Source organism: Crinia signifera, chromosome 12, assembly GCF_055691185.1.
Source record: "Crinia signifera chromosome 12, ASM5569118v1, whole genome shotgun sequence".
In the NCBI taxonomy this organism is placed as follows: domain Eukaryota; kingdom Metazoa; phylum Chordata; class Amphibia; order Anura; family Myobatrachidae; genus Crinia; species Crinia signifera.
In genome coordinates, this window is record NC_139228.1 from 2,607,760 (window position 1) to 2,633,130 (window position 25,371).

General features: G+C 45.7%; 1 protein-coding gene across 1 annotated transcript in view; it reads right to left on the reverse strand.

The window, feature by feature from the left end:
• The window catches only part of KCNN3 (potassium calcium-activated channel subfamily N member 3), an 89,714-nt gene extending 79,802 nt beyond the window's left edge, over nt 1-9,912 (reverse strand). Inside the window, exon 1 of the mRNA XM_083167193.1 lies at nt 8,633-9,912. Coding sequence (XP_083023319.1) covers nt 8,633-9,385 — 753 coding nt within the window. The 5' untranslated portion in view covers nt 9,386-9,912. The remainder of the gene's footprint in view (nt 1-8,632) is intronic.
• Between the last annotated feature and the right edge of the window lie 15,459 nt (nt 9,913-25,371).

Below are 25,371 nucleotides of genomic sequence, written 5' to 3' on the forward strand. Positions count from 1 at the left end.
TGTAATACCTGGTACTCTCTGCTCTTTGTAATACTCATGTCTCCTATTTATGTACGGGATACAGTCATTGGGTCTACAGCAACTAGTTCAACAAGCATTGGGTCGACATGGGTCAAGGTCGACACAGGTCTAGGTCGACATGGGTGTAGGTCGACCGGTCATTAGGTCGACATGGTCAAGATCGACAATCAAAATGTCGACGTGGTTTTTCACTGTCTTTTGAGCCAACATGTGCCGACAGGTGGTATTTCATGTCCTACCATCCACTAGGGTGGGAGAATAAAACAGTGTGCCGAGCGCAGCTAGGCACCGTGCCCGAAGCATCCTGAGTGATGCGAGTGGATGCGGTGCACCTCAAACTGTGTCCATGTCGACAGTGTCGACATTCAGGTAATAACATAATGTTTGTGTTGACCTAGACCCATGTCGACCTTGCTGCATGTTCACCTAGTGGTGTTGACCCAATGCTTGTTGACCTAGTCACTGTAGACCGAATATCCCAACTCTTATGTACATAGTACTGTAGTACTGGTACTGTTGTTCTGTGTAATACTCATTACTCCTATTTAGTACATAGTACTGTAATACCTGGTACTCTGCTCTGTGTAATACTCATTACTCCTATTTATGTACATAGTACTGAAATACCTGGTACTCTGCTCTGTGTAATACTCATTACTCCTATTTATGTACATAGTACTGAAATACCTGGTACTCTGCTCTGTGTAATACTCATTACTCCTATTTATGTACATAGTACTGTTGTACTGGTACTCTGCTCTGTGTAATACTCATTACTCCTATTTATGTACATAGTACTGTTGTACGGGTACTCTGCTCTGTGTAATACTCATTACTCCTATTTATGTACATAGTACTGTTGTACTGGTACTCTGCTCTGTGTAATACTCATTACTCCTATTTATGGACATAGTACTGTAATACTGGTACTCTGCTCTGTGTAATGTTCATTACTCCTATTTATGTACATAGTACTGTAGTACCTGGTACTCTGCTCTGTGTAATACTCATTACTCCTATTTATGTACATAGTACTGTAGTACCTGGTACTCTGCTCTGTGTAATACTCATTACTCCTATTTATGTACATAGTACTGTAATCTGGTACTCTGCTCTGTGTAATACTCATTACTCCTATTTATGTACATAGTACTGTAATACCTGTACTCTGCTCTGTGTAATACTCATTACTCCTATTTATGTACTTAGTACTGTAATACCTGGTACTCTGCTCTGTGTAATACTCATTACTCCTATTTATGTACATAGTACTGTAGTACCTGTACTCTGCTCTGTGTAATACTCATTACTCCTATTTATGGACATAGTACTGAAATACCTGTACTCTGCTCTGTGTAATACTCATTACTGCTATTTATGGACATAGTACTGTAATCTGGTACTCTGCTCTGTGTAATACTCATTACTCCTATTTATGTACATAGTACTGTTGTACTGGTACTCTGCTCTGTGTAATACTCATTACTCCTATTTATGGACATAGTACTGTAATACTGGTACTCTGCTCTGTGTAATACTCATTACTGCTATTTATGTACATAGTACTGTAATACCTGTACTCTGCTCTGTGTAATGTTCATTACTCCTATTTATGTACATAGTACTGTAGTACCTGGTACTCTGCTCTGTGTAATACTCATTACTCCTATTTATGTACATAGTACTGTAATCTGGTACTCTGCTCTGTGTAATACTCATTACTCCTATTTATGTACATAGTACTGTAATACCTGTACTCTGCTCTGTGTAATACTCATTACTCCTATTTATGTACATAGTACTGTAATCTGGTACTCTGCTCTGTGTAATACTCATTACTCCTATTTATGTACATAGTACTGTAATACCTGTACTCTGCTCTGTGTAATACTCATTACTCCTATTTATGTACATAGTACTGTAATACTGGTACTCTGCTCTGTGTAATACTCATTACTCCTATTTATGTACATAGTACTGTAATACCTGGTACTCTGCTCTGTGTAATACTCATTGCTCCTATTTATGGACATAGTACTGTAATACCTGGTACTCTGCTCTGTGTAATACTCATTGCTCCTATTTATGGACATAGTACTGTAATACTTGTACTCTGCTCTGTGTAATACTCATTGCTCCTATTTATGGACATAGTACTGTAATACCTGTACTCTGCTCTGTGTAATACTCATTACTCCTATTTATGTACATAGTACTGTAATACCTGGTACTCTGCTCTGTGTAATACTCATTGCTCCTATTTATGTACATAGTACTGTAATACCTGGTACTGTTGCTCTGTGTAATACTCATTACTCCTATTTATGTACATAGTACTGTAATACCTGTACTCTGCTCTGTGTAATACTCATTACTCCTATTTATGTACATAGTACTGTAATACCTGGTACTCTGCTCTGTGTAATACTCACTGCTCCTATTTATGTACATAGTACTGTAATACCTGGTACTGTTGCTCTGTGTAATACTCATTACTCCTATTTATGTACATAGTACTGTAATACCTGTACTCTGCTCTGCGTAATACTCATTACTCCTATTTATGTACATAGTACTGTAATACCTGTACTCTGCTCTGTGTAATGCTCATTACTCCTATTTATGGACATATTACTGTAGTACCTGTTACTCTGCTCTGTGTAATACTCATTACTCCTATTTATGTACATAGTACTGTTGTACGGGTACTCTGCTCTGTGTAATACTCATTACTCCTATTTATGGACATAGTACTGTAGTACTGGTACTCTGCTCTGTGTAATACTCATTACTCCTATTTATGTACATAGTACTGTAATACCTGTACTCTGCTCTGTGTAATACTCACGTCTCCTTATTATGTACATAGTACTGTAGTACTGGTACTCTGCTTTGTGTAATACTCATTACTCCTATTTATGTACATAGTACTGTAATACCTGGTACTCCGCTCTGTGTAATACTCATTACTCCTATTTATGTACATAGTACTGTTGTACTGGTACTCTGCTCTGTGTAATACTCATTACTCCTATTTATGGACATAGTACCGTAGTACCTGTTACTCTGCTCTGTGTAATACTCATTACTCCTATTTATGTACATAGTACTGTTGTATGGGTACTCTGCTCTGTGTAATACTCATTGCTCCTATTTATGTACATAGTACTGTAATACCTGGTACTCTGCTCTGTATAATACTCATTACTCCTATTTATGGACATAGTACTGTAGTACCTGTACTCTGCTCTGTGTAATACTCATTACTCATATTAATGTACATAGTACATAATTGAGTAATACTCATTACTCCTATTTATGGACATAGTACTGTAGTACCTGTTACTCTGCTCTGTGTAATACTCATTACTCCTATTTATGTACATAGTACTGTAATACCTGGTACTCTGCTCTGTGTAATACTCATTACTCCTATTTATGGACATAGTACTGTAGTACGTCTACTCTGCTCTGTGTAATACTCATTGCTCCTATTTATGTACATAGTACTGTAATACCTGTGCTATGGATTCAGTATTGAATCCCGGCGGTCGGGATCCCGGCGTTCAGAATCCCGACAGCCGAAATGCTGACAATGGGGGGACGTGGATCGCCCCCCCTTGCGGGCTCGCTGTGCTCGCCACACAGCGGGCCCGGTGCCTCGCTACGCTCGGCACACTAATTTATTCTCCCTCCAGGGGTGTCGTGGACACCCACGGAGGGAGAATGTGTCGGCATTTCGGCGGTCGGGATTCTGAACGCCGGGATCCCGACCGCCGGGATTGTAACTGCATCCCGTACTCTCTGCTCTGTGTAATACTCATTACTCCTATTTATGTACATAGTACTGTAATACCTGTTACTCTGCTCTGTGTAATACTCATTGCTCCTATTTATGTACATAGTTTTGTAGTACCTGTACTCTCTGCTCTGTGTAATACTCATTACTCCTATTTATGTACATAGTACTGTTGTACTGGTACTTTGCTCTGTGTAATACTCCTTACTCCTATTTATGGACATAGTACTGTAGTACCTGTTACTCTGCTCTGTGTAATACTCATTACTCCTATTTATGTACATAGTACTGTTGTACGGGTACTCTGCTCTGTGTAATACTCATTACTCCTATTTATGGACATAGTACTGTAGTACTGGTACTCTGCTCTGTGTAATACTCATTACTCCTATTTATGTACATAGTACTGTAATACCTGTACTCTGCTCTGTGTAATACTCATTACTCCTATTTATGGTCATAATACTGTAGTACTGGTACTCTGCTCTGTGTAATACTCATTACTTCTATTTATGTACATAGTACTGTAGTACCTGTTACTCTGCTCTGTACAATACTCATTACTCCTATTTATGTACATAGTAGTGTAATACCTGTACTCTGCTCTGTGTAATACTCATGTCTCCTTATTATGTACATAGTACTGTAGTACTGGTACTCTGATCTGTGTAATACTCATTACTCCTATTTATGTACATAGTACTGTTGTACTGGTACTCTGCTCTGTGTAATACTCATTACTCCTATTTATGGACATAGTACTGTAGTACCTGTTACTCTTCTCTGTGTAATACTCATTACTCCTATTTATGTACATAGTACTGTTGTATGGGTACTCTGCTCTGTGTAATACTCATTACTCCTATTTATGTACATAGTACTATTGTACTGGTACTCTGCTCTGTGTAATACTCATTACTCCTATTTATGGACATAGTACTGTAGTACCTGTTACTCTGCTCTGTGTAATACTTATTACTCCTATTTATGTACATAGTACTGTTTTACGGGTACTCTGCTCTGTGTAATACTCATTACTCCTATTTATGGACATAGTACTGTAGTACTGGTACTCTGCTCTGTGTAATACTCATTACTCCTATTTATGTACAGTACATAGTACTGTAATACCTGGTACTCTGCTCTGTATAATACTCATTACTCCTATTTATGGACATAGTACTGTAGTACCTGTACTCTGCTCTGTGTAATACTCATTACTCATATTTATGCACATTGTACTGTAATACCTGTACTCTGCTGTGTGTAATGTTCATTACTCCTATTTATGTACATAGTAATGTAGTACCTGGTACGCTGCGCTGTGTAATACTCATTGCTCCTATTTATGGACATAGTAATGTAGTACCTGGTACTCTGCTCTGTGTAATACTCATTACTCCTATTTATGTACATAGTACTGTAGTACCTGGTACTCTGCTCTGTGTAATACTCATTACTCCTATTTATGGACATAGTACTGTAGTACCTGTACTCTGCTCTGTGTAATACTCATTACTCCTATTTATGGACATAGTACTGTAGTACCTGTTACTCTGCTCTGTGTAATACTCATTACTCCTATTTATGTACATAGTACTGTAATCTGGTACTCTGCTCTGTGTAATACTCATTACTCCTATTTATGTACATAGTACTGTTGTACTGGTACTCTGCTCTGTGTAATACTCATTACTCCTATTTATGTACATAGTACTGTAGTACTGGTACTCTGCTCTGTGTAATACTCATTACTCCTATTTATGTACATAGTACTGTTGTACTGGTACTCTGCTCTGTGTAATACTCATTACTCCTATTTATGTACATAGTACTGTAATACTGGTACTCTGCTCTGTGTAATACTCATTACTCCTATTTATGTACATAGTACTGTTGTACTGGTACTCTGCTCTGTGTAATACTCATTACTCCTATTTATGGACATAGTACTGTAGTACCTGTTACTCTGCTCTGTGTAATACTCATTACTCCTATTTATGTACATAGTACTGTTGTACTGGTACTCTTCTCTGTGTAATACTCATTACTCCTATTTATGGACATAGTACTGTAGTACTGGTACTCTGCTCTGTGTAATACTCATTACTCCTATTTATGTACATAGTACTGTTGTACTGGTACTCTGCTCTGTGTAATACTCATTACTCCTATTTATGGACATAGTACTGTAGTACTGGTACTCTGCTCTGTGTAATACTCATTACTCCTATTTATGGACATAGTACTGTAGTACTGGTACTCTGCTCTGTGTAATACTCATGTCTCCTTATTATGTACATAGTACTGTAGTACTGGTACTCTGCTCTGTTTAATACTCATTACTTCTATTTATGGACATAATACTGTAGTACCTGTTACTCTGCTCTGTGTAATACTCATTGCTCCTATTTATGTACATAGTACTGTAGTACCTGGTACTCTGCTCTGTGTAATACTCATTAGTCCTATTTATGGACATAGTACTGTAGTACTGGTACTCTGCTCTGTGTAATACTCATTACTCCTATTTATGTACATAGTACTGTTGTACTGGTACTCTGCTCTGTGTAATACTCATTACTCCTATTTATGGACATAGTACTGTAGTACTGGTACTCTGCTCTGTGTAATACTCATTACTCCTATTTATGGACATAGTACTGTAGTACTGGTACTCTGCTCTGTGTAATACTCATGTCTCCTTATTATGTACATAGTACTGTAGTACTGGTACTCTGCTCTGTTTAATACTCATTACTTCTATTTATGGACATAATACTGTAGTACCTGTTACTCTGCTCTGTGTAATACTCATTGCTCCTATTTATGTACATAGTACTGTAGTACCTGGTACTCTGCTCTGTGTAATACTCATTAGTCCTATTTATGGACATAGTACTGTAGTACCTGTACTCTGCTCTGTGTAATACTCATTACTCCTATTTATGTACATAGTACTGTAGTACTGGTACTCTGCTCTGTGTAATGCTCACTGTATATGATTGAGAATCCAGCAGTGTAGGGGTTAATCTTCTGTAACTCTATGAGTACCTCTGTGCTGCCGGCTCACAGGGAGTAATAAGACGTTGGGGGAATTAACTCATTTTTCAGGGAGTCAACTTTTTAATGAGCTGCAAAACTCACAGAATGGAAATCATTGATTTTCCTTCTGAAACGGATGAAGATTTTAACATCCACTCAGGGGTGGGTGAGGGGGGTCCACAGCCGCCTCCCTACAGGGACGAGGCCTCTTGGTACCCCTGTGGTGCTCACTACCTCAATACAGGGCTGCCGTACAGCGGAGGTGGCCAGGAATATATAACAATCTGAAGATGTGAGATCTACCTGAGTCCTCAGTCAGCGGTACGCCTTTGCTGAGCGATCCCACTGTGTGTAGTGTTATTCGTCCCTCCCAGCCATATGAATCTCTTCCCTGTCTGCATTTCACACTGGTGTGTGACAGCTGCAGATGTCTCAAATTAGATGCATGTACGAGCGTTTAACAGCTGAATTGTCACCCCCCCATCCTGCCAGTTCTGTGCACCAGCCTGTCATTCAGTCCAACGGAGGCCACTTCTCGCTGTCTTACAGTGCAACCGGTGCCGTCCCTGCATGGTGACTGTCAGTCTACCCTGGCTGCAGATGCTGCCGGCCTGGTGCCCCTACACCCTGCCCTGCCAAAGTCACATACATACATAGATGTTACTGTGACATTCTCTTATCGCCATTAATGAAAAGCTTGTATTTTTAGGTGCTTGTATAACCACCCACCCACCATTATAGCACCAGGGTACCAGCCCTGACTGCACAGCAGCATGTCACAGTCAGGGGCGAGCCATTAGGCCTTGGCACAGCAGCATTTAGCAGACATGGCACTCACGGAGCACAAAACCTATGAGGAGGAATCTCATTTTCCCTGTTCTCTGCAGCAACTTCTCCCTGACCGTTCTTATAAAGATGGAAGTGGAACTGTGAATATTCTGTAGGCGGCTGAAGCTCTGGGCAGCCGGACTGCTGACAGGCGGCACTGAATGGTAAGGAGGGTGCATCTCCTGACTGCAGAACCAGGCAGAGCTCATTGTACATTCCACCAGTTACCCGGGGCTGCTGCAGGGAAAGGCAAGTGCTTCTAACATCAGCAAGTAGGGGATGATACAGAGGGACCACTTATCTGTCCCCCACCCTCCTCCTCCTCCTCACACAGTGTGCATGTACCCAACACAGCTAGCAAGACACGTCCCTGCACTGGAGACATACAGAACAGAGATTGCAAGTAATGACACATGCACAGGATACCTATTCCTCTCTAGCTCCTTGACACCTGTAGCCATTTTTCTCCCAGCATCCACCAGGCACCCAGCAAATCCCAATGTATGCTGTATGCATTATGAATACATATACATGTGTGTGTGTGTCTGCAGATTGCATCCTGATCTCTCTTCGCTGGTGTTGTGATTTATGGCACTTCTGGGAAATATCTGGATTATGCATTTTCTGATAGATATATATATATATATATATATGTATATATATAATGTGTGTGTGTGTGATTCATGACAGTTAACCCTTTCAGGACCAGGGTGAGCTGGCACTGAGTGAAGGATGCCTGGGTGCCGTGGGCCGGCCAGGCAGACCCTGCGGACGACTCCCTGGTCTCGCCAACCTCTCTGGGCTAGCAGGCAGGAGGAAGGAGCCATATTTGTTTATACGCTGCCAGAAGACTCCCGTATCCTCCTCACACACTTTTTCTCACCACATCGCTGCCTCCGTCTGTGCGCAGGGAGAGGGGGAACAGGCGCCAATCCCTACCTTTTCGTACAAACCCCATGACAGTTCAGTCTCAATGACCATCACAACTATTCCAAACATCCCGAAAATCAGAGCGTAGTCACTCAGCCTCTTCCGCTTCTCGAAAAGCGCCCTCCTGTGCCCCAGCTTGTACCCGATGTTCTGATGCTTCCGCTTGGTGGCTTTCGGGTAGTTGGTGCTGTTATTGCCTGAGTGTTGGTGGTTGTGGGTGGCGTTGGGGTGGTGGTGCAACGTCTGGTTGGAGCGATGCTCATCCTTGGACGAGATGACTATCTCGGGCGCGTTGGTGGAGTTGAAGACCTGAAGCGGTTGGCTCTCGGGCTCCGATTCGATCAGGTTCCTTCTGGAGGCACTTAGTCGGCTGAGGGGCTTCATGACCCCTCCTGTGTATTTACAAGAGCTCATGGCTATTTCGGTGAACGGGTTGCTGTCCCTCCTGTGGACGAGAGGACTGGCTTGTCTGTGCTTGTTGCATCCTCCGCCAGCCCCGCTTGTAGACGCTGAAGTTGGAGAGTGTCCAACCAAGTGGTCACTCAGATTGAGCTGGCTGCCCTGCCTGGAGGAAGGGTGGAGAGCGGTGGAGTTGGTGGAAGGAGGTACCCTGAAAGCTGTCGGAGAGGAGTGCAACAGGCTGTGCTGGAAGCTCTGGCTCTGCAGCTGGTTCGTGGAGTCCCCAGATAAGGGGCATTGGCACTTGGGTTCCTCGTCCATGTCTCCAACCCCTGAATCGTGGAAGTGACCAGATGTGTCCATGGTCTGGATAGGTTGCGTTACCTTCAGCCCCCCAATTCTGACTCTCTGTTATGTATATATCCTAAAAGAGAGTATGGGGGGGGGGGGGTGTTGTTGGATAATAAAGGAACCCAGTAGGTGTTGCAGCAGCTTCTCCCCCCCAGGTGTGCCGTGCTGCTGGAACCCTCAGCCCGTTTCAGACCGTCGCCAGCTCCTAGGTGTCATTGTGTGGCGAGGTGCTAGTGGCTTGGAGCTGTGTGCTTGCCTGGCTCGTCTCTCAATCGCTCGCTCTATCCCTCCAGTTACCAAGCCAAGCCCACCTCTCTGGCAGCTCTCCCCCTCATTGGCTCGCCTGGCAGCTGTGACAAGCAGATCCAGCCCTACATCGTCGCTTTAACCTCTCCGGAGCTAAAAGACGTCCACAGGTGAAGCAGGAAAGCAGGGACTGTGTGGCTGCAGGCCGGCGGTACCGGGAAGCCTCTCATTTATCCTGACAAGGATTTGCACCTGCCAGCTGCTATTCCCGATCCTCCTGCCACCGCCGACAACATCCAGGGGGTCCTGTGAACGACTGCAGGAGGATGAGAACCTGTCTCTCGCTCACTCACACACACACACACACACACATCAGCACTTCACATTCATCGTCACTGAGCCATCCTAATAAGGGGGCTTACATCTTCCCTGCGGGGAGGAGGGGGTCATGCTGGGAAGGAACACAAGCTGCCCTGTGCATGTCCTTATCTAGAGTGTAAGCTCCTCTCCTCGGTTGTTGGTCACTGAGATGTCCTGCTCCCCACTGTGTAAAACAATAACAATGGTGTCATCACGGACGGTGTAATGGTTACATTACTGTCTCCCAGCCCTGAGGTCATGGGTTCTATTCCCACCATGTGTTATATATACGGGGCAGTCGGATGGTGTAATGGTTATATTACTGCTTCACAGCACTGAGGTCATGGGTTCTATTCCAACCATGTGTTATATATACGGGGCAGTAAGGATGGTGTAATGGTAACATTACTGCCTCACAGTGCTGAGGTCATGGGTTCTATCCCCACCATGTGTTATATATACGGGGAAGTACGGACGGTGTAATGGTTAGCATTACTGCCTCACAGTGCTGAGGTCATGGGTTCTATCCCTACCTTGTGTTATATATACAGGGCAGTACGGACGGTGTAATGGTTAGCATTACTGCCTCACAGCGCTGAGGTCATGGGTTCTATCCCCACCATGTGTTATATATACGGGGCAGTACGGAGGGTGTAATGGTTATAGCATTACTGCCTCACAGCACTGAGGTCATGGGTTCTATACCCACCATGTGTTATATATACGGGGCAGCACGGACGGTGTAATGGTTACATTACTGCCTCACATCACTGAGGTCATGGCTTCTATCCCCACCATGTGTTATATATACATGGCAGTACGGACGGTGTAATGGTTAGCATTACTGCCTCACAGCAATGAGGTCATGGGTTCTATCCCCACCATGTGTTATATATACGGGGCAGTACGGATGGTGTAATGGTTAGTATTACTGCCTCACAGCACTGAGGTCATGGGTTCTATCCCCACCATGTGTTATATATACGGGGCAGTACGGACGGTGTAATGGTTAGCATTACTGCCTCACAGCGCTGAGGTCATGGGTCTATCCCCACCATGTGTTATATATACGGGGCAGTACGGACGGTGTAATGGTTACATTACTGCCTCACAGCACTGAGGTCATGGGTTCTATTCCCACCATGTGTTATATATACGGGGCAGTACGGATGGTGTAATGGTTACATTACTGCCTCACATCACTGAGGTCATGGGTTCTATCCCCACATGTGTTATATATACGGGGCAGTACGGACGGTGTAATGGTTACATTACTGCCTCACAGTGCTGAGGTCATGGGTTCTATTCCCACCATGTGTTATATATACGGGGCAGTACGGATGGTGTAATGGTTACATTACTGCCTCACAGCGCTGAGGTCATGGGTTCTATCCCCACCATGTGTTATATATACGGGGCAGTACGGATGGTGTAATGGTTACATTACTGCCTCACATCACTGAGGTCATGGGTTCTATCCCCACCATGTGTTATATATACGGGTCAGTACGGATGGTGTAATGGTTACATTACTGCCTCACAGCACTAAGGTCATGGGTTCTATTCCCACCATGTGTTATATATACGGGGCAGTACGGACGGTGTAATGGTTAGCATTACTGCCTCACAGCACTGAGGTCATGGGTTCTATCCCCACCATGTGTTATATATACGGGGCAGTACGGACGGTGTAATGGTTAGCATTACTGCCTCACAGCGCTGAGGTCATGGGTCTATACCCACCATGTGTTATATATACGGGGCAGTACGGACGGTGTAATGGTTACATTACTGCCTCACAGTGCTGAGGTCATGGGTCTATACCCACCATGTGTTATATATACGGGGCAGTACGGACGGTGTAATGGTTACATTACTGCCTCACAGTGCTGAGGTCATGGGTTCTATCCCCACCATGAGTTATATATACGGGGCAGTACGGACGGTGTAATGGTTAGTATTACTGCCTCAAAGCACTGAGGTCATGGGTTCTATCCCCACCATGTGTTATATATATACGGGGCAGTACGGACGGTGTAATGGTTAGCATTACTGCTTCACAGCACTGAGGTCATGGGTTCTATCCCCACCATGTGTTATATATACAGGGCAGTACGGATGGTGAAATGGTTAGCATTACTGTCTCCCAGCCCTGAGGTCATGGGTTCTATCCGCACCATGTGTTATATATACGGGGCAGTACGGACGGTGTAATGGTTACATTACTGCCTCACAGCACTGAGGTCATGGGTTCTATCCCCACCATGTGTTATATATACAGGGCAATACAGATGGCGTAATGCTTAGTATTACTGCCTCACAGCACTGAGGTCATGGGTTCTATCCCCACCATGTGTTATATATACGGGGCAGTACGGATGGTGTAATGGTTAGCATTACTGCCTCACAGCACTGAGGTCATGGGTTCTATTCCCACCATGTGTTATATATACGGGGCAGTACGGACGGTGTAATGGTTACATTACTGCCTCATAGTGCTGAGGTCATGGGTTCTATCCCCACCATGTGTTATATATACGGGGCAGTACAGATGGTGTAATGGTTACATTACTGCCTCACAGCACTGAGGTCATGGGTTCTATCCCCACCATGTGTTATATATATGGAGCAGTATGGATGGTGTAATGGTTATAGCATTACTGCCTCACAGCGCTGAGGTCATGGGTTCTATCCCCACCATGTGTTATATATACGGGGCAGTACGGATGGTGTAATGGTTATATTACTGCCTACAGCACTGAGGTCATGGGTTCTATCCCCACCATGTGTTATATATATGGGGCAGTACGGATGGTGTAATGGTTAGCATTGCTGCCTCACAGCGCTGAGGTCATGGGTTCTATCCCCACAATGTGTTATATATATACGGGGCAGTACGGACGGTGTAATGGTTAGTATTACTGCCTCACAGCACTGAGGTCATGGGTGCTATCCCCACCATGTGTTACTGCCGCACAGCACTGAGGTCATGGGTTCTATCCCCACCATGTGTTATATATATACGGGGCAGTACGGACGGTGTAATGGTTACATTACTGTCTCCCAGCCCTGAGGTCATGGGTTCTATCCCCACCATGTGTTATATATACGGGGCAGTACGGACGGTGTAATGGTTAAATTACTGTCTCCCAGCCCTGAGGTCATGGGTTCTATCCCCACCATGGCCCTAACTGTGCGGAGTTTGTATATTCTCCCCGTGCCTGCGTGGGTTTCCTTCCACAATCCAAAACATATACTGGTAGGTTAATTGGCTTCCAACAAAAATGATCCCTAGAATGTCTGTGTGTGCGTGTACATGTGGTAGGGAATGGGTGTGGATCGTTTCGTCTACAACAATTGGGTCGACATAAATAACTGGTAATAATATTCTCTGTACAGTGCTGCGGAATATGTGTGCGCTATATAATAACTGGTAATAATATTCTCTGTACAGCGCTGCGGAATATGTGTGCGCTATATAATAACTGGTAATAATAGTCTCTGTACAGCGCTGCGGAATATGTGTGCGCTATATAATAATTGGTAATAATCTCTGTACAGCGCTGCGGAATATGTGTGCGCTATATAATAACTGGTAATAAGAGTCTCTGTACAGCGCTGTGGAATATGTGTGCACTATATACAGTAATAACTGGTATTAATAGTCTCTGTACAGCGCTGTGGAATATGTGTGCGCTATATAAATAACTGGTAATAATATTCTCTGTAAAGCGCTGCAGAATATGTGTGTGCTATATAATAACTGGTAATAATAGTCTCTGTACAGCGCTGTGGAATATGTGTGCTCTATATTATAACTGGTAATAATATTCTCTGTAAAGCGCTGCAGAATATGTGTGCGCTATATAATAACTGCTAATAATAGTCTCTGTACAGCGCTGTGGAATATGTGTGCGCTATATAAATAACTGGTAATAATATTCTCTGTACAGCGCTGTGGAATATGTGTGCGCTATATAATAACTGGTAATAATAATCTCGGTACAGCGCTGCGGAATATGTGTGCACTACATAATAACTGGTAATAATATTCTCTGTACAGTGCTGCGTAATATGTGTGCGCTATATAATAACTGGTAATAATAATCTCTGTACAGTGCTGCGGAATATGTGTGCGCTATATAATAACTGGTAATAATATTCTCTGTACAGTGCTGCAGAATATGTGTGCACTATATAATAACGGGTAATAATATTCTCTGTACAGCGCTGCAGTATATGTGTGCGCTATATATATAACTGGTAATAATAGTCTGTAAAGCGCTGCGGAATATGTGTGCGCTATATAATAACTGGTAATAATAGTCTCTGTACAGTACTGCGGAATATGTGTGTGCTATATAATAACTGGTAATAATAGTCTCTGTACAGCTCTGCGGAATATGTGTGCGCTATATAATAACTGGTAATAATAGTCTCTGTACAGCGCTGTGGAATGTTTGTGCGCTATATAATAACTGGTAATAATAGTCTCTGTACAGCGCTGCGGAATATGTGTGCGCTATATAATAACTGGTAATAATAGGCTCTTTACATCTCTGCGGAATATGTGTGCGCTATATAATAACTGGTAATAATAGTCTCTGTACAGCTCTGCGGAATATGTGTGCGCTATATAATAACTGGTAATAATAGTCTCTGTACAGCGCTGTGGAATGTTTGTGCGCTATATAATAACTGGTAATAATAGTCTCTGTACAGCACTGTGGAATATGTGTGCGCTATATAAATAACTGGTAATAATAGTCTCTGTACAGCGCTGTGGAATATGTGTGCGCTATATAAATAACTGGTAATAATATTCTCTGTAAAGCGCTGCAGAATATGTGTGTGCTATATAATAACTGGTAATAATAGTCTCTGTACAGTGCTGCAGAATATGTGTGCGCTATATAATAACTGGTAATAATAGTCTCTGTACAGCGCTGCGGAATATGTGTGCGCTATATAATAACTGGTAATAATAGTCTCTGTACAGCACTGTGGAATATGTGTGCGCTATATAAATAACTGGTAATAATAGTCTCTGTACAGCGCTGTGGAATATGTGTGCACTATATACAGTAATAACTGGTATTAATAGTCTCTGTACAGCGCTGTGGAATATGTGTGCGCTATATAAATAACTGGTAATAATATTCTCTGTATAGCTCTGCGGAATAGGTGTGCGCTATATAATAACTGGTAATAATATTCTCTGTACAGCGCTGCGGAATATGTGTGCGCTATATAATAACTGGTAATAATAGTCTCTGTACAGCGCTGCAGAATATGTGTGCGCTATATAATAACTGGTAATAATATTCTCTGTACAGCGCTGTGGAATATGTGTGCGCTATATAATAACTGGTAATAATATTCTCTGTACAGCGCTGTGGAATATGTGTGCGCTATATAAATAACTGGTAATAATAGTCTCTGTACAGCGCTGCAGAATATGTGTGCGCTTTATAATAACTGGTAATAATAGTCTCTGTACAGCGCTGCAGAATATGTGTGCGCTATATAATAACTGGTAATAATATTCTCTGTACAGTGCTGTGGAATATGTGTGCGCTATATAAATAACTGGTAATAATAGTCTCTGTACAGCGCTGCGCAATATGTGTGTGCTATATAAATAACTGGTAATAATATTCTCTGTACAGCGCTGCAGAATATGTGTGCGCTATATAATAACTGGTAATAATATTCTCTGTACAGCGCTGCGGAATATGTGTGCGCTATATAATAACTGGTAATAATAATCTCTGTACAGCGCTGCGGAATATGTGTGTGCTATATAATAACTGGTAATAATAGTCTCTGTACAGAGCTGCGGAATATGTGTGCGCTATATAATAACTGGTAATAATAATCTCTGTACAGCGCTGCGGAATATGTGTGTGCTATATAATAACTGGTAATAATAGTCTCTGTACAGAGCTGTGGAATATGTGTGCGCTATATAATAACTGGTAATAATAATCTCTGTACAGCGCTGCGGAATATGTGTGTGCTATATAATAACTGGTAATAATAGTCTCTGTACAGCGCTGTGGAATATGTGTGCGCTATATAATAACTGGTAATAATAGTCTCTGTACAGCGCTGCGGAATGTGTGTGCGCTATATAATAACTGGTAATAATATTCTCTGTACAGCGCTGCGGAATATGTGTGCGCTATATAATAACTGGTAATAATATTCTCTGTACAGCGCTGCGGAATATGTGTGTGCTATATAATAACTGGTAATAATAATCTCTGTACAGCGCTGCGGAATATGTGTGCGCTATATAAATAACTGGTAATAATATTCTCTGTACAGCGCTGCGGAATATGTGTGCGCTATATAATAACTGGTAATAATAGTCTCTGTACAGCGCTGCGGAATATGTGTACGCTATATAATAACTGGTAATAATAGTCTCTGTACAGCGCTGCAGAATATGTGTGCGCTATATAATAACTGGTAATTATAGTCTCTGTACAGCGCTGCGGAATATGTGTGCGCTATATAATAACTGGTAATAATATTCTATGTACAGCGCTGTGGAATATGTGTGCGCTATATAAATAACTGGTAATAATATTCTCTGTACAGTGCTGTGGAATATGTGTGCGCTATATAATAACTGGTAATAATAGTCTCTGTACAGCGCTGCGGAATATGTGTACGCTATATAATAACTGGTAATAATAGTCTCTGTACAGCGCTGCAGAATATGTGTGCACTATATAATAACTGGTAATAATAGTCTCTGTACAGCGCTGCGGAATATGTGTGCGCTATATAATAACTGGTAATAATAGTCTCTGTACAGCGCTGCGGAATATGTGTGCGCTATATAATAACTGGTAATAATACTCTCTGTACAGCGCTGCGGAATATGTGTGCGCTATATAATAACTGGTAATAATATTCTCTGTACAGCGCTGCGGAATATGTGTGCACTATATAATAACTGGTAATAATAGTCTCTGTACAGCGCTGCGGAATATGTGTGCGCTATATAAATAACTGGTAATAATAGTCTCTGTACAGCGCTGCGGAATATGTGTGCGCTGTATAATAACTGGTAATAATAGTCTCTGTACAGCGCTGCAGAATATGTGTGCGCTATATAAATAACTGGTAATATTCTCTGTACAGCGCTGCGGAATATGTGTGCGCTATATAATAACTGGTAATAATAGTCTCTGTACAGCGCTGCGGAATATGTGTGCGCTATATAAATAACTGGTAATAATAGTCTCTGTACAGCGCTGCGGAATATGTGTGCGCTATATAATAACTGGTAATAATATTCTCTGTACAGCGCTGCAGAATATGTGTGCGCTATATAATAACTGGTAATAATAGTCTCTGTGCAGCACTGCGGAATATGTGTGCGCTATATAATAACTGGTAATAATATTCTCTGTACAGCGCTGCAGAATATGTGTGCGCTATATAATAACTGGTAATAATAGTCTCTGTACAGTGCTGTGGAATATGTGCGCGCTATATAATAACTGGTAATAATATTCTCTGTACAGCGCTGCGGAATAAGTGTGCGCTATATAATAACTGGTAATAATATTCTCTGTACAGCGCTGCGGAATAAGTGTGCGCTATATAATAACTGGTAATAATATTCTCTGTACAGCGCTGCGGAATATGTGTGCGCTATATAATAACTGGTAATAATATTCTCTGTACAGCGCTGCGGAATATGTGTGCGCTATATAATAACTGGTAATAATATTCTCTGTACAGCGCTGCGGAATATGTGTGCGCTATATAATAACTGGTAATAATATTCTCTGTACAGCGCTGCGGAATATGTGTGCGCTATATAATAACTGGTAATAATATTCTCTGTACAGCGCTGCGGAATATGTGTGCGCTATATAATAACTGGTAATAATAGTCTCTGTACAGCGCTGCGGAATATGTGTGCGCTATATAATAACTGGTAATAATATTCTCTGTACAGCACTGTGGAATATGTGTGCGCTATATAATAACTGGTGATATCATTCTCTGTACAGCACTGGGGAATATGTGCGCTATATAATAACTGGTAATAATATTCTCTGTGCAGCGCTGTGGAATATGTGTGCGCTATATAATAACTGGTAATAATATTCTCTGTACAGCGCTGCGGAATATGTGTGCGCTATATAATAACTGGTAACATTCTCTGTACAGTGCTGCGGAATATGTGTGCGCTATATAATAACTGGTAATAATATTCTCTGTACAGCGCTGCGGAATATGTGTGCGCTATATAACTGGTAATAAATAAGCAGGCGATACCAGATTTCCCGGAATCCAAATAACTGGAATTCAGAATTAAGAGCATTTGTGACAGAGGAAAGGAGAGAAGGGAGCAGCGAGGGTCATGGGCAGGTCAGAAACAGGAAAGGAGATTGTAAACTCTCTGGTGCGTAGGGTTTACAGTATAATCCCTATAGTGTCGCGAGTGCAGTAGAAGGCCAGTGTCCCCGCATTGCGTGCATGGCTGCAGGAATCTACACCTTTGCCCGTTACGCACAGTTGTACCCCGTGTACAGGCTCCAGCCCTGCCTCCAGTGCAAAAGATCCTTCTGAAAACAGGATTAGCTCTGTGTACGCACATCTCTCCGCGGAGCGCCGCTGTCCGCACAGATGTACCTGAGTGGCGCTCGTACACGCCTATGATTTCTGTACGCGTATTTTACTGACGGCTGATTGGACAGGCACCTTTCCCATCCCCTGTCCTGGCCGCTCAGTAATGATACGTTCCATTGGCCACAGATTCCTTATTGCCACAAATTGTCATCATAAGCAATCGTTCACACCACAACAAATATGTCTGTGTTATAAGAGATTGCGGGTTAGCCACAATTATTAAGTATCCCCCGCAGGTATCTCCGATACCTGCTGCGATCCCTCCTGCCCACCGGGATTTACGGTTAGCCAGGTTTCAGTGCTAACCGCGCATGCGCATCCTACACGTGGGGCAGCCATATTGTGGACTGACTGGTATGTAGGGAAATGCACTGAGAACCAGTGGCTTTACTGAGGCCCGAGGCACTTTGTGAAGACAGCCTTGGTGCCTCAGTGGTGTCACTCACTGGTACCTAGCGTTTGGATAGGCTGTGTGAGGCATCCTCCAGAACATTGGTCCGGCCCACAAAATGTCCGCCACTGCTTGCACAAGATGGGTCCACATTGAATGCTTTTCGATGGGGGGCGTTAAGCCTGTGGGTCAGTGAGGTACATTACACCCCCAGGCCACTCTGACAGACCCCCCCCCCCCTTCTGTGCAGATGAGGAGGGGAAGTTTGCAGAGCCTGTCCTGGGTTGCCATGGACACTGCAGATTTGTTCCCGAGATGTTATTAATGGGATGGGCCGAGTCACACGTCTATAATTGTCAGCTGCTCTGCCAGACTAGTTGGCACTTCCTGCGTTTTCCCTGTCACTCTGAGGTCATGGCCTATCACCCTAGGGGGGACTACAGTGACCACAATGCCCTGGGAGAGGTCGCTCAGTCAGAGGTGTGAGAACGGTCTAGTGAAATGCAAAAGTTTCCAAAAGCCACCAGGGGTTAAACCGTTCCTGTAACACCGGTCTACGGGGTCATCTGCAGAATGGGATCCGGTCGACATTGACAAAAGGACCACACAAGCAAACGGTTAGCATGAAAATGGTCAACACAGGAAAAAATTCGTTTTTTCATGTTTTTTTTGCTGGCATGTTACTTCATAATTCATGTGGGCATAGAGTTAGATTCTAAAGATATACCGATCGCAGCAAGGGACCGTGACCGAAGCATGACGTGCGCAGCCGTATGCTTATATGGTGTCCATGTTGGCATTTTCGACATAGACCCCCCAAAAAAGTTTTCAAAAATCACGTCAACCCTTTTCCATATCGACTTTTTGCTTGTGCTACCAGCTATGGCTGTGAGCTGTATCTGCGGCAAGTATCACCTCTTTGTAGGGATTTTCCCGTGAGTTGGCGGTGCCAGCCTCCTCTGACACCCCATGCTATACCAGCCCCCCCCCCCTGCTGTGATTCTGCGACAGAGCTTTTACGTATTACAGGCGCAGGAAATGTGTGAGAAAGCCAAGGTGGGATAACATGTAGCGAGGTGTGATGGTGGCGGAGTATACATGAGACGTACACACCCCCTCGCCCCCTCCCTCCCAGGAATCGCCTCCCTTTCTCACAGAGCGTGGAAGCCAGTGTCTGAGGGGGCCGGAAATGCAATATATAGTGCCAATGGGGCATCATAACCAACTCGTCTGCCCTCATCTGCCCCCTTCATTCTGCACTTCATTTCAGGAGGGCTTTGTGCAAGTTCACTTACTGTTATTGTCGCCGAGGGGTGATTCAGGGCCGCTCGCTAAGCAGAGGTCGTCGCTGTTTAGTGAGGAGCTTAACACCCACATCCCCTCGGTAACATGCATATGGATTTACACGAACACATCCCCTCACATGCTGCCGAAGGGGAGAGAAATCCTTCAATGGTCGCTGAGCATTAAATGATGTCTCTCCCCTTCAGAAATGAGTCTAAACTGACTATTATCTCCTTTGGTGTCGGCCCAAGAGCGGGCGGGGGCAGGCATCGTCCCACCTGCGTTCCCCTGCAGCCGCCCCCGGCGGGCACCGTCCCACCTGCGTTCCCCTGCAGCCGCCCCCGGCAGGCATCGTCCCACCTGCGTTCCCGTGCAGCCGCCCCCGGCGGGCACCGTCCCACCTGCGTTCCCCTGCAGCCGCCCCCGGCAGGCATCGTCCCACCTGCGTTCCCCTGCAGCCGCCCCCAGCAGGCATCGTCCCACCTGCGTTCCCCTGCAGCCGCCCCCGGCAGGCATCGTCCCACCTGTGTTCCTCTGCAGCCGCCCCCGGCAGGCATCGTCCCACCTGCGTCCCCCTGCAGCCGCCCCCCGGCAGGCATCGTCCCACCTGCGTTCCCGTGCAGCCGCCCCCGGCGGGCACCGTCCCACCTGCGTTCCCCTGCAGCCGCCCCCGGCAGGCATCGTCCCACCTGCGTTCCCCTGCAGCCGCCCCCGGCAGGCATCGTCCCACCTGCGTTCCCCTGCAGCCGCCCCCGGCAGGCATCATCCCACCTGCGTTCCCCTGCAGCCGCCCCCGGCAGGCATCGTCCCACCTGCGTTCCCCTGCAGCCGCCCCGGGCAGGCATCGTCCCACCTGCGTTCCCCTGCAGCCTCCCCCGGCAGGCATCGTCCCACCTGTGTTCCTCTGCAGCCAGCTTTCCCTTCCCACAGCGAACGGTGCAACCCTGACCATCGGGGGATTTGTATCGCTACGAGCAATCCGAAATCGGCCCTTAGTGTGTGAGCAAGCATGGACAGAGGACGGAATTGGAACGCCATGGTAGGGTCACCCCGCCCTGCCCATGTGTCTGATAGATAATAGCTGTAATAGATACAGATATGCCAGCCAAGAATCCCTTACTGGACAAGGGCAGCTGTAAATGCAGGCTGCAACAAGAAGCTTGCAATCTATAAAAATAACTGTAATAATGACAGTGTACACAGCGGCGAGAGTACGCAATGTGGCAGCTGTCTGGATCTGTAGTGATAATCAGAGTGGCTGTGTACAGATATACAGCGCGCGGCGCAGACGACAGAAGTTCTGTGTAGTCCTATGGCCGCTGGGAGTAAGTCGCCAGAGCTATTGTGTCACAGGCACAAACACGCCTCCAAAATGCTCACGACAGACCTGCATTTATGCTGCCACTCCTCATTCCCCCCCCCCAATGTTCCCTGTCAGTCACTTCTACAAATGAATACGGTCTGGGACCACTGTCTGAAGACCATGGCTGCGCTGCGTACTACACCTTCATTGTACAGACGTAGTCCTGGCCTCTGATGTCCCCATCAGCACACAGGTTGCACCTGTTGTCCATGGTGGGTACGAGCTCTTATTGCCCACGGTGGGTACGAGCCCTTATTGTCCATGGTGGGTACGAGCTCTTATTGCCCACGGTGGGTACGAGCCCTTATTGTCCATGGTGGGTACGAGCTCTTATTGCCCACGGTGGGTACGAGCCCTTATTGTCCATGGTGGGTACGAGCCCTTATTATTGCCCACGGTGGGTACGAGCCCTTATTATTGCCCACGGTGGGTACGAGCCCTTATTGTCCACGGTGGGTACGAGCCCTTATTATTGCCCACGGTGGGTACGAGCCCTTATTATTGCCCACGGTGGGTACGAGCCCTTATTATTGCCCACGGTGGGTACGAGCCCTTATTGTCCATGGTGGGTACGAGCCCTTATTGCCCACGGTGGGTACGAGCCCTTATTATTGCCCACGGTGGGTACGAGCCCTTATTGTCCATGGTGGGTGCGAGCCCTTATTATTGCCCATGGTGGGTACGAGCCCTTATTGCCCATGGTGGGTACTAGCCCTTATTGCCCATGGTGGGTACAAGCCCTTATTGCCCATGGTGGGTACTAGCCCTTATTGCCCATGGTGGGTGCGAGCCCTTATTATTGCCCATGGTGGGTACGAGCCCTTATTGCCCATGGTGGGCACGAGCCCTTATTGTCCATGGTGGGTACGAGCCCTTATTGCCCATGGTGGGTGCGAGCCCTTATTATTGCCCATGAGCACCGCCCACGGGAGTGCGAGCCCTTATTGCCCATGGTGGGTGCGAGCCCTTATTATTGCCCATGGTGGGTACGAGCCCTTATTGCCCATGGTGGGCACGAGCCCTTATTGTCCATGGTGGGTACGAGCCCTTATTGCCCATGGTGGGTGCGAGCCCTTATTATTGCCCATGAGCACCGCCCACGGGGGTGCGAGCCCTTATTGCCCATGGTGGTTGCGAGCCCTTATTATTGCCCATGGTGGGTACGAGCCCTTATTGCCCATGGTGGGCACGAGCCCTTATTGTCCATGGTGGGTACGAGCCCTTATTGCCCATGGTGGGCACGAGCCCTTATTATTGCCCACGATGGGTACGAGCCCTTATTGCCCACGGTGGGTACTAGCCCTTATTATTGCCCACGGTGGGTACGAGCCCTTATTGTCCATTGTGGGTACGAGCCCTTATTATTGCCCATGAGCACCGCCCACGGGGGTGCGAGCCCTTATTTGGCCTCGTGCCATGATCCGTCATGATGCGCAGTCATTCTTCAGTTGCTAGCGAGTGCCAGTTCACACCACAGGTATCGACTCTGTATCGGCCCATAGTGCGAGAAACATCTCGGGGACCGGGTCCGGCGGCGCACAGCAGTCGTCACCGATCTGCTAATGTCCCCCGCTGCTTACACATGGGTAACACCCGTCCTGGGAATGGCAGAGCAGACGTTGTGTTCTCTGTTATCATGTTCTAGCTTGTGGATTACACTGGATTAAATACACACACTGAGACAGATGGGGGCAGAGAGAGAGAGCGCAGTACCCAGACATGTTCCCCTATGACCCCATATTATAACATCCTGGTGCCATGATGATCATAAACACTGCCCACAAGAGCTTGCAATCGAGTGTTACAGCGGGAGATTCTGGGTGCAGTGTTGGGATATGATAGAAATCTAGCCCCAGTGAGCTTACAGTCAGGTAATACCGGAGTGGTATCTTGTGCTGGTGCCAAGCATTGTACGGGCAATGTACAGGGCACTCACAGGGGAGAGTGTGCTCACTTTGTCATAGTAATTGCCCTGTCACGCTGTTACTGGGGCAAGCAGTGGCATGTCCCATTATTGGAGGGACAACATGCTCTGTTCCTGGACTTACCTCCCAAGTTTACAGATCAGACAGGAGGGATGCTCTTGTGTGCCGTCAAAAATTTAGGGGTGTGGCCTACACTTGTGATGCTCCTGCGAGGCCACTCCCTGTTTTAGATGCTGTGGGGGCATGGCCAGCGGCTCTGTGAGCTGCTGGCCATTCCCCCTGCCCCTCTGTATGCGCACAGCATCTATTCATAGGTGACAGGAGGGGACTCCAAACTGCCCCCCCCCCCCCCCCCCCGCCGTGGAACACTGCATTCCATGGGAACATCCCAAAAACTGGAGGTATGCTGTAGCGCAGTTCAAAATTCATATAGGGGAGACACCAACTGCCATCACATACACATAACAAACGTTACAGTCCAGGACTCACTGGCAGTTGGTGCAGGCTCCCCTGTTTGAATGTTGGACAGGGCTGCAGCCGCACATCTACAACCATCACTGGAAAGTCCTGGGAAGGAGCATTTTGTCCCTCCTGCAATGGGTCATGGTAGGAGGTATGCTGAAGTGTGAACGGCACGGTCCCAGTTACCTTTCACAGCTGCTGATTGGCAGTGTATCTGTAAGCCCGCCTCAATAGTGTCTACAGGGCAACCACGACAACAGACACGGGCTCATGATGAAAGGGAAGGACACAAGAATAACCGGAACCACGGTGCAGTGTGACATGGGTATAGCAGCCGGTGACCCAGGTCCAATCCGTGCATGTAACCAATGGGGGATGCGGCCAGCAGCAATGCAGGAGGGATAGGAGATCCCTGCTGCGCTCCTGCCTTATACATTCAGGTGATACTTCATATTTATGGTTAACCCCCGAAAATGATTTGCCTCAAATATTAAATGATAAATGGGCCCCATGTTAATCTGGTGTCTACAGACTGCCATCTAGTGGTACAGCGGAAGACCGTCCCAAGAAGTGCACTAGTGTACGTAGTGGGAAATAATGCTTCATTCATGTAATACTGGTAACACTGAGCAAGACTGACCAAAGTGTCTTACAGTCCAGTTATGCTCCAATATTTACATTGTCCTAATAAGATTTGGAAAAGTCGTGAGACCTTTTGAATGAGGCTCACACGCAAATCCCTGGTCCCAGCAACTTCCAATCTAATATTGTTTCCTCGGTCAGCATTCTGCCCTGAGGTCAATGCTTGGTGGCAGTGCCGTTATGTGACAGCGCCCAGTGGCCCCATCCCCTGAAATCTGCGGTGACTGGAGGCGCCAGCAATCGATGTGCCTTGCACACCGCCCCCGGGGGCTCTATAAGCTGATTTCTCCACAATCTTATTAATGATGTGGAACAGCAGGACAGCAGCACCACTGGGAGGATTCCACGCTGATCTTTTTTTTATTCCAAGGTCGTGCCTCCCGAGCAGATGTGCCTGCTTAGCGAGGGGTGAGGATCCATACATATACAGAGACGATGTATCCACCGCCACCAGGGGGCACTGTCTGCAGAGGTGGTGGATTGTGGGTAACTGCCCACTGTCTGGGGCTCTATGTGGGGGAATTACAGAGGCAATGTCATGTGCAGAGGGTAGAACGTGGTGGAGTAGGAGCTGATCCAATGTTACTACATAGGGTCCTGCGTACCCCTGGGCCCTGACCCAGGGCAGCCGAGAGGAATATCGGGCCCCGTCAAATGTTTCAAGGCG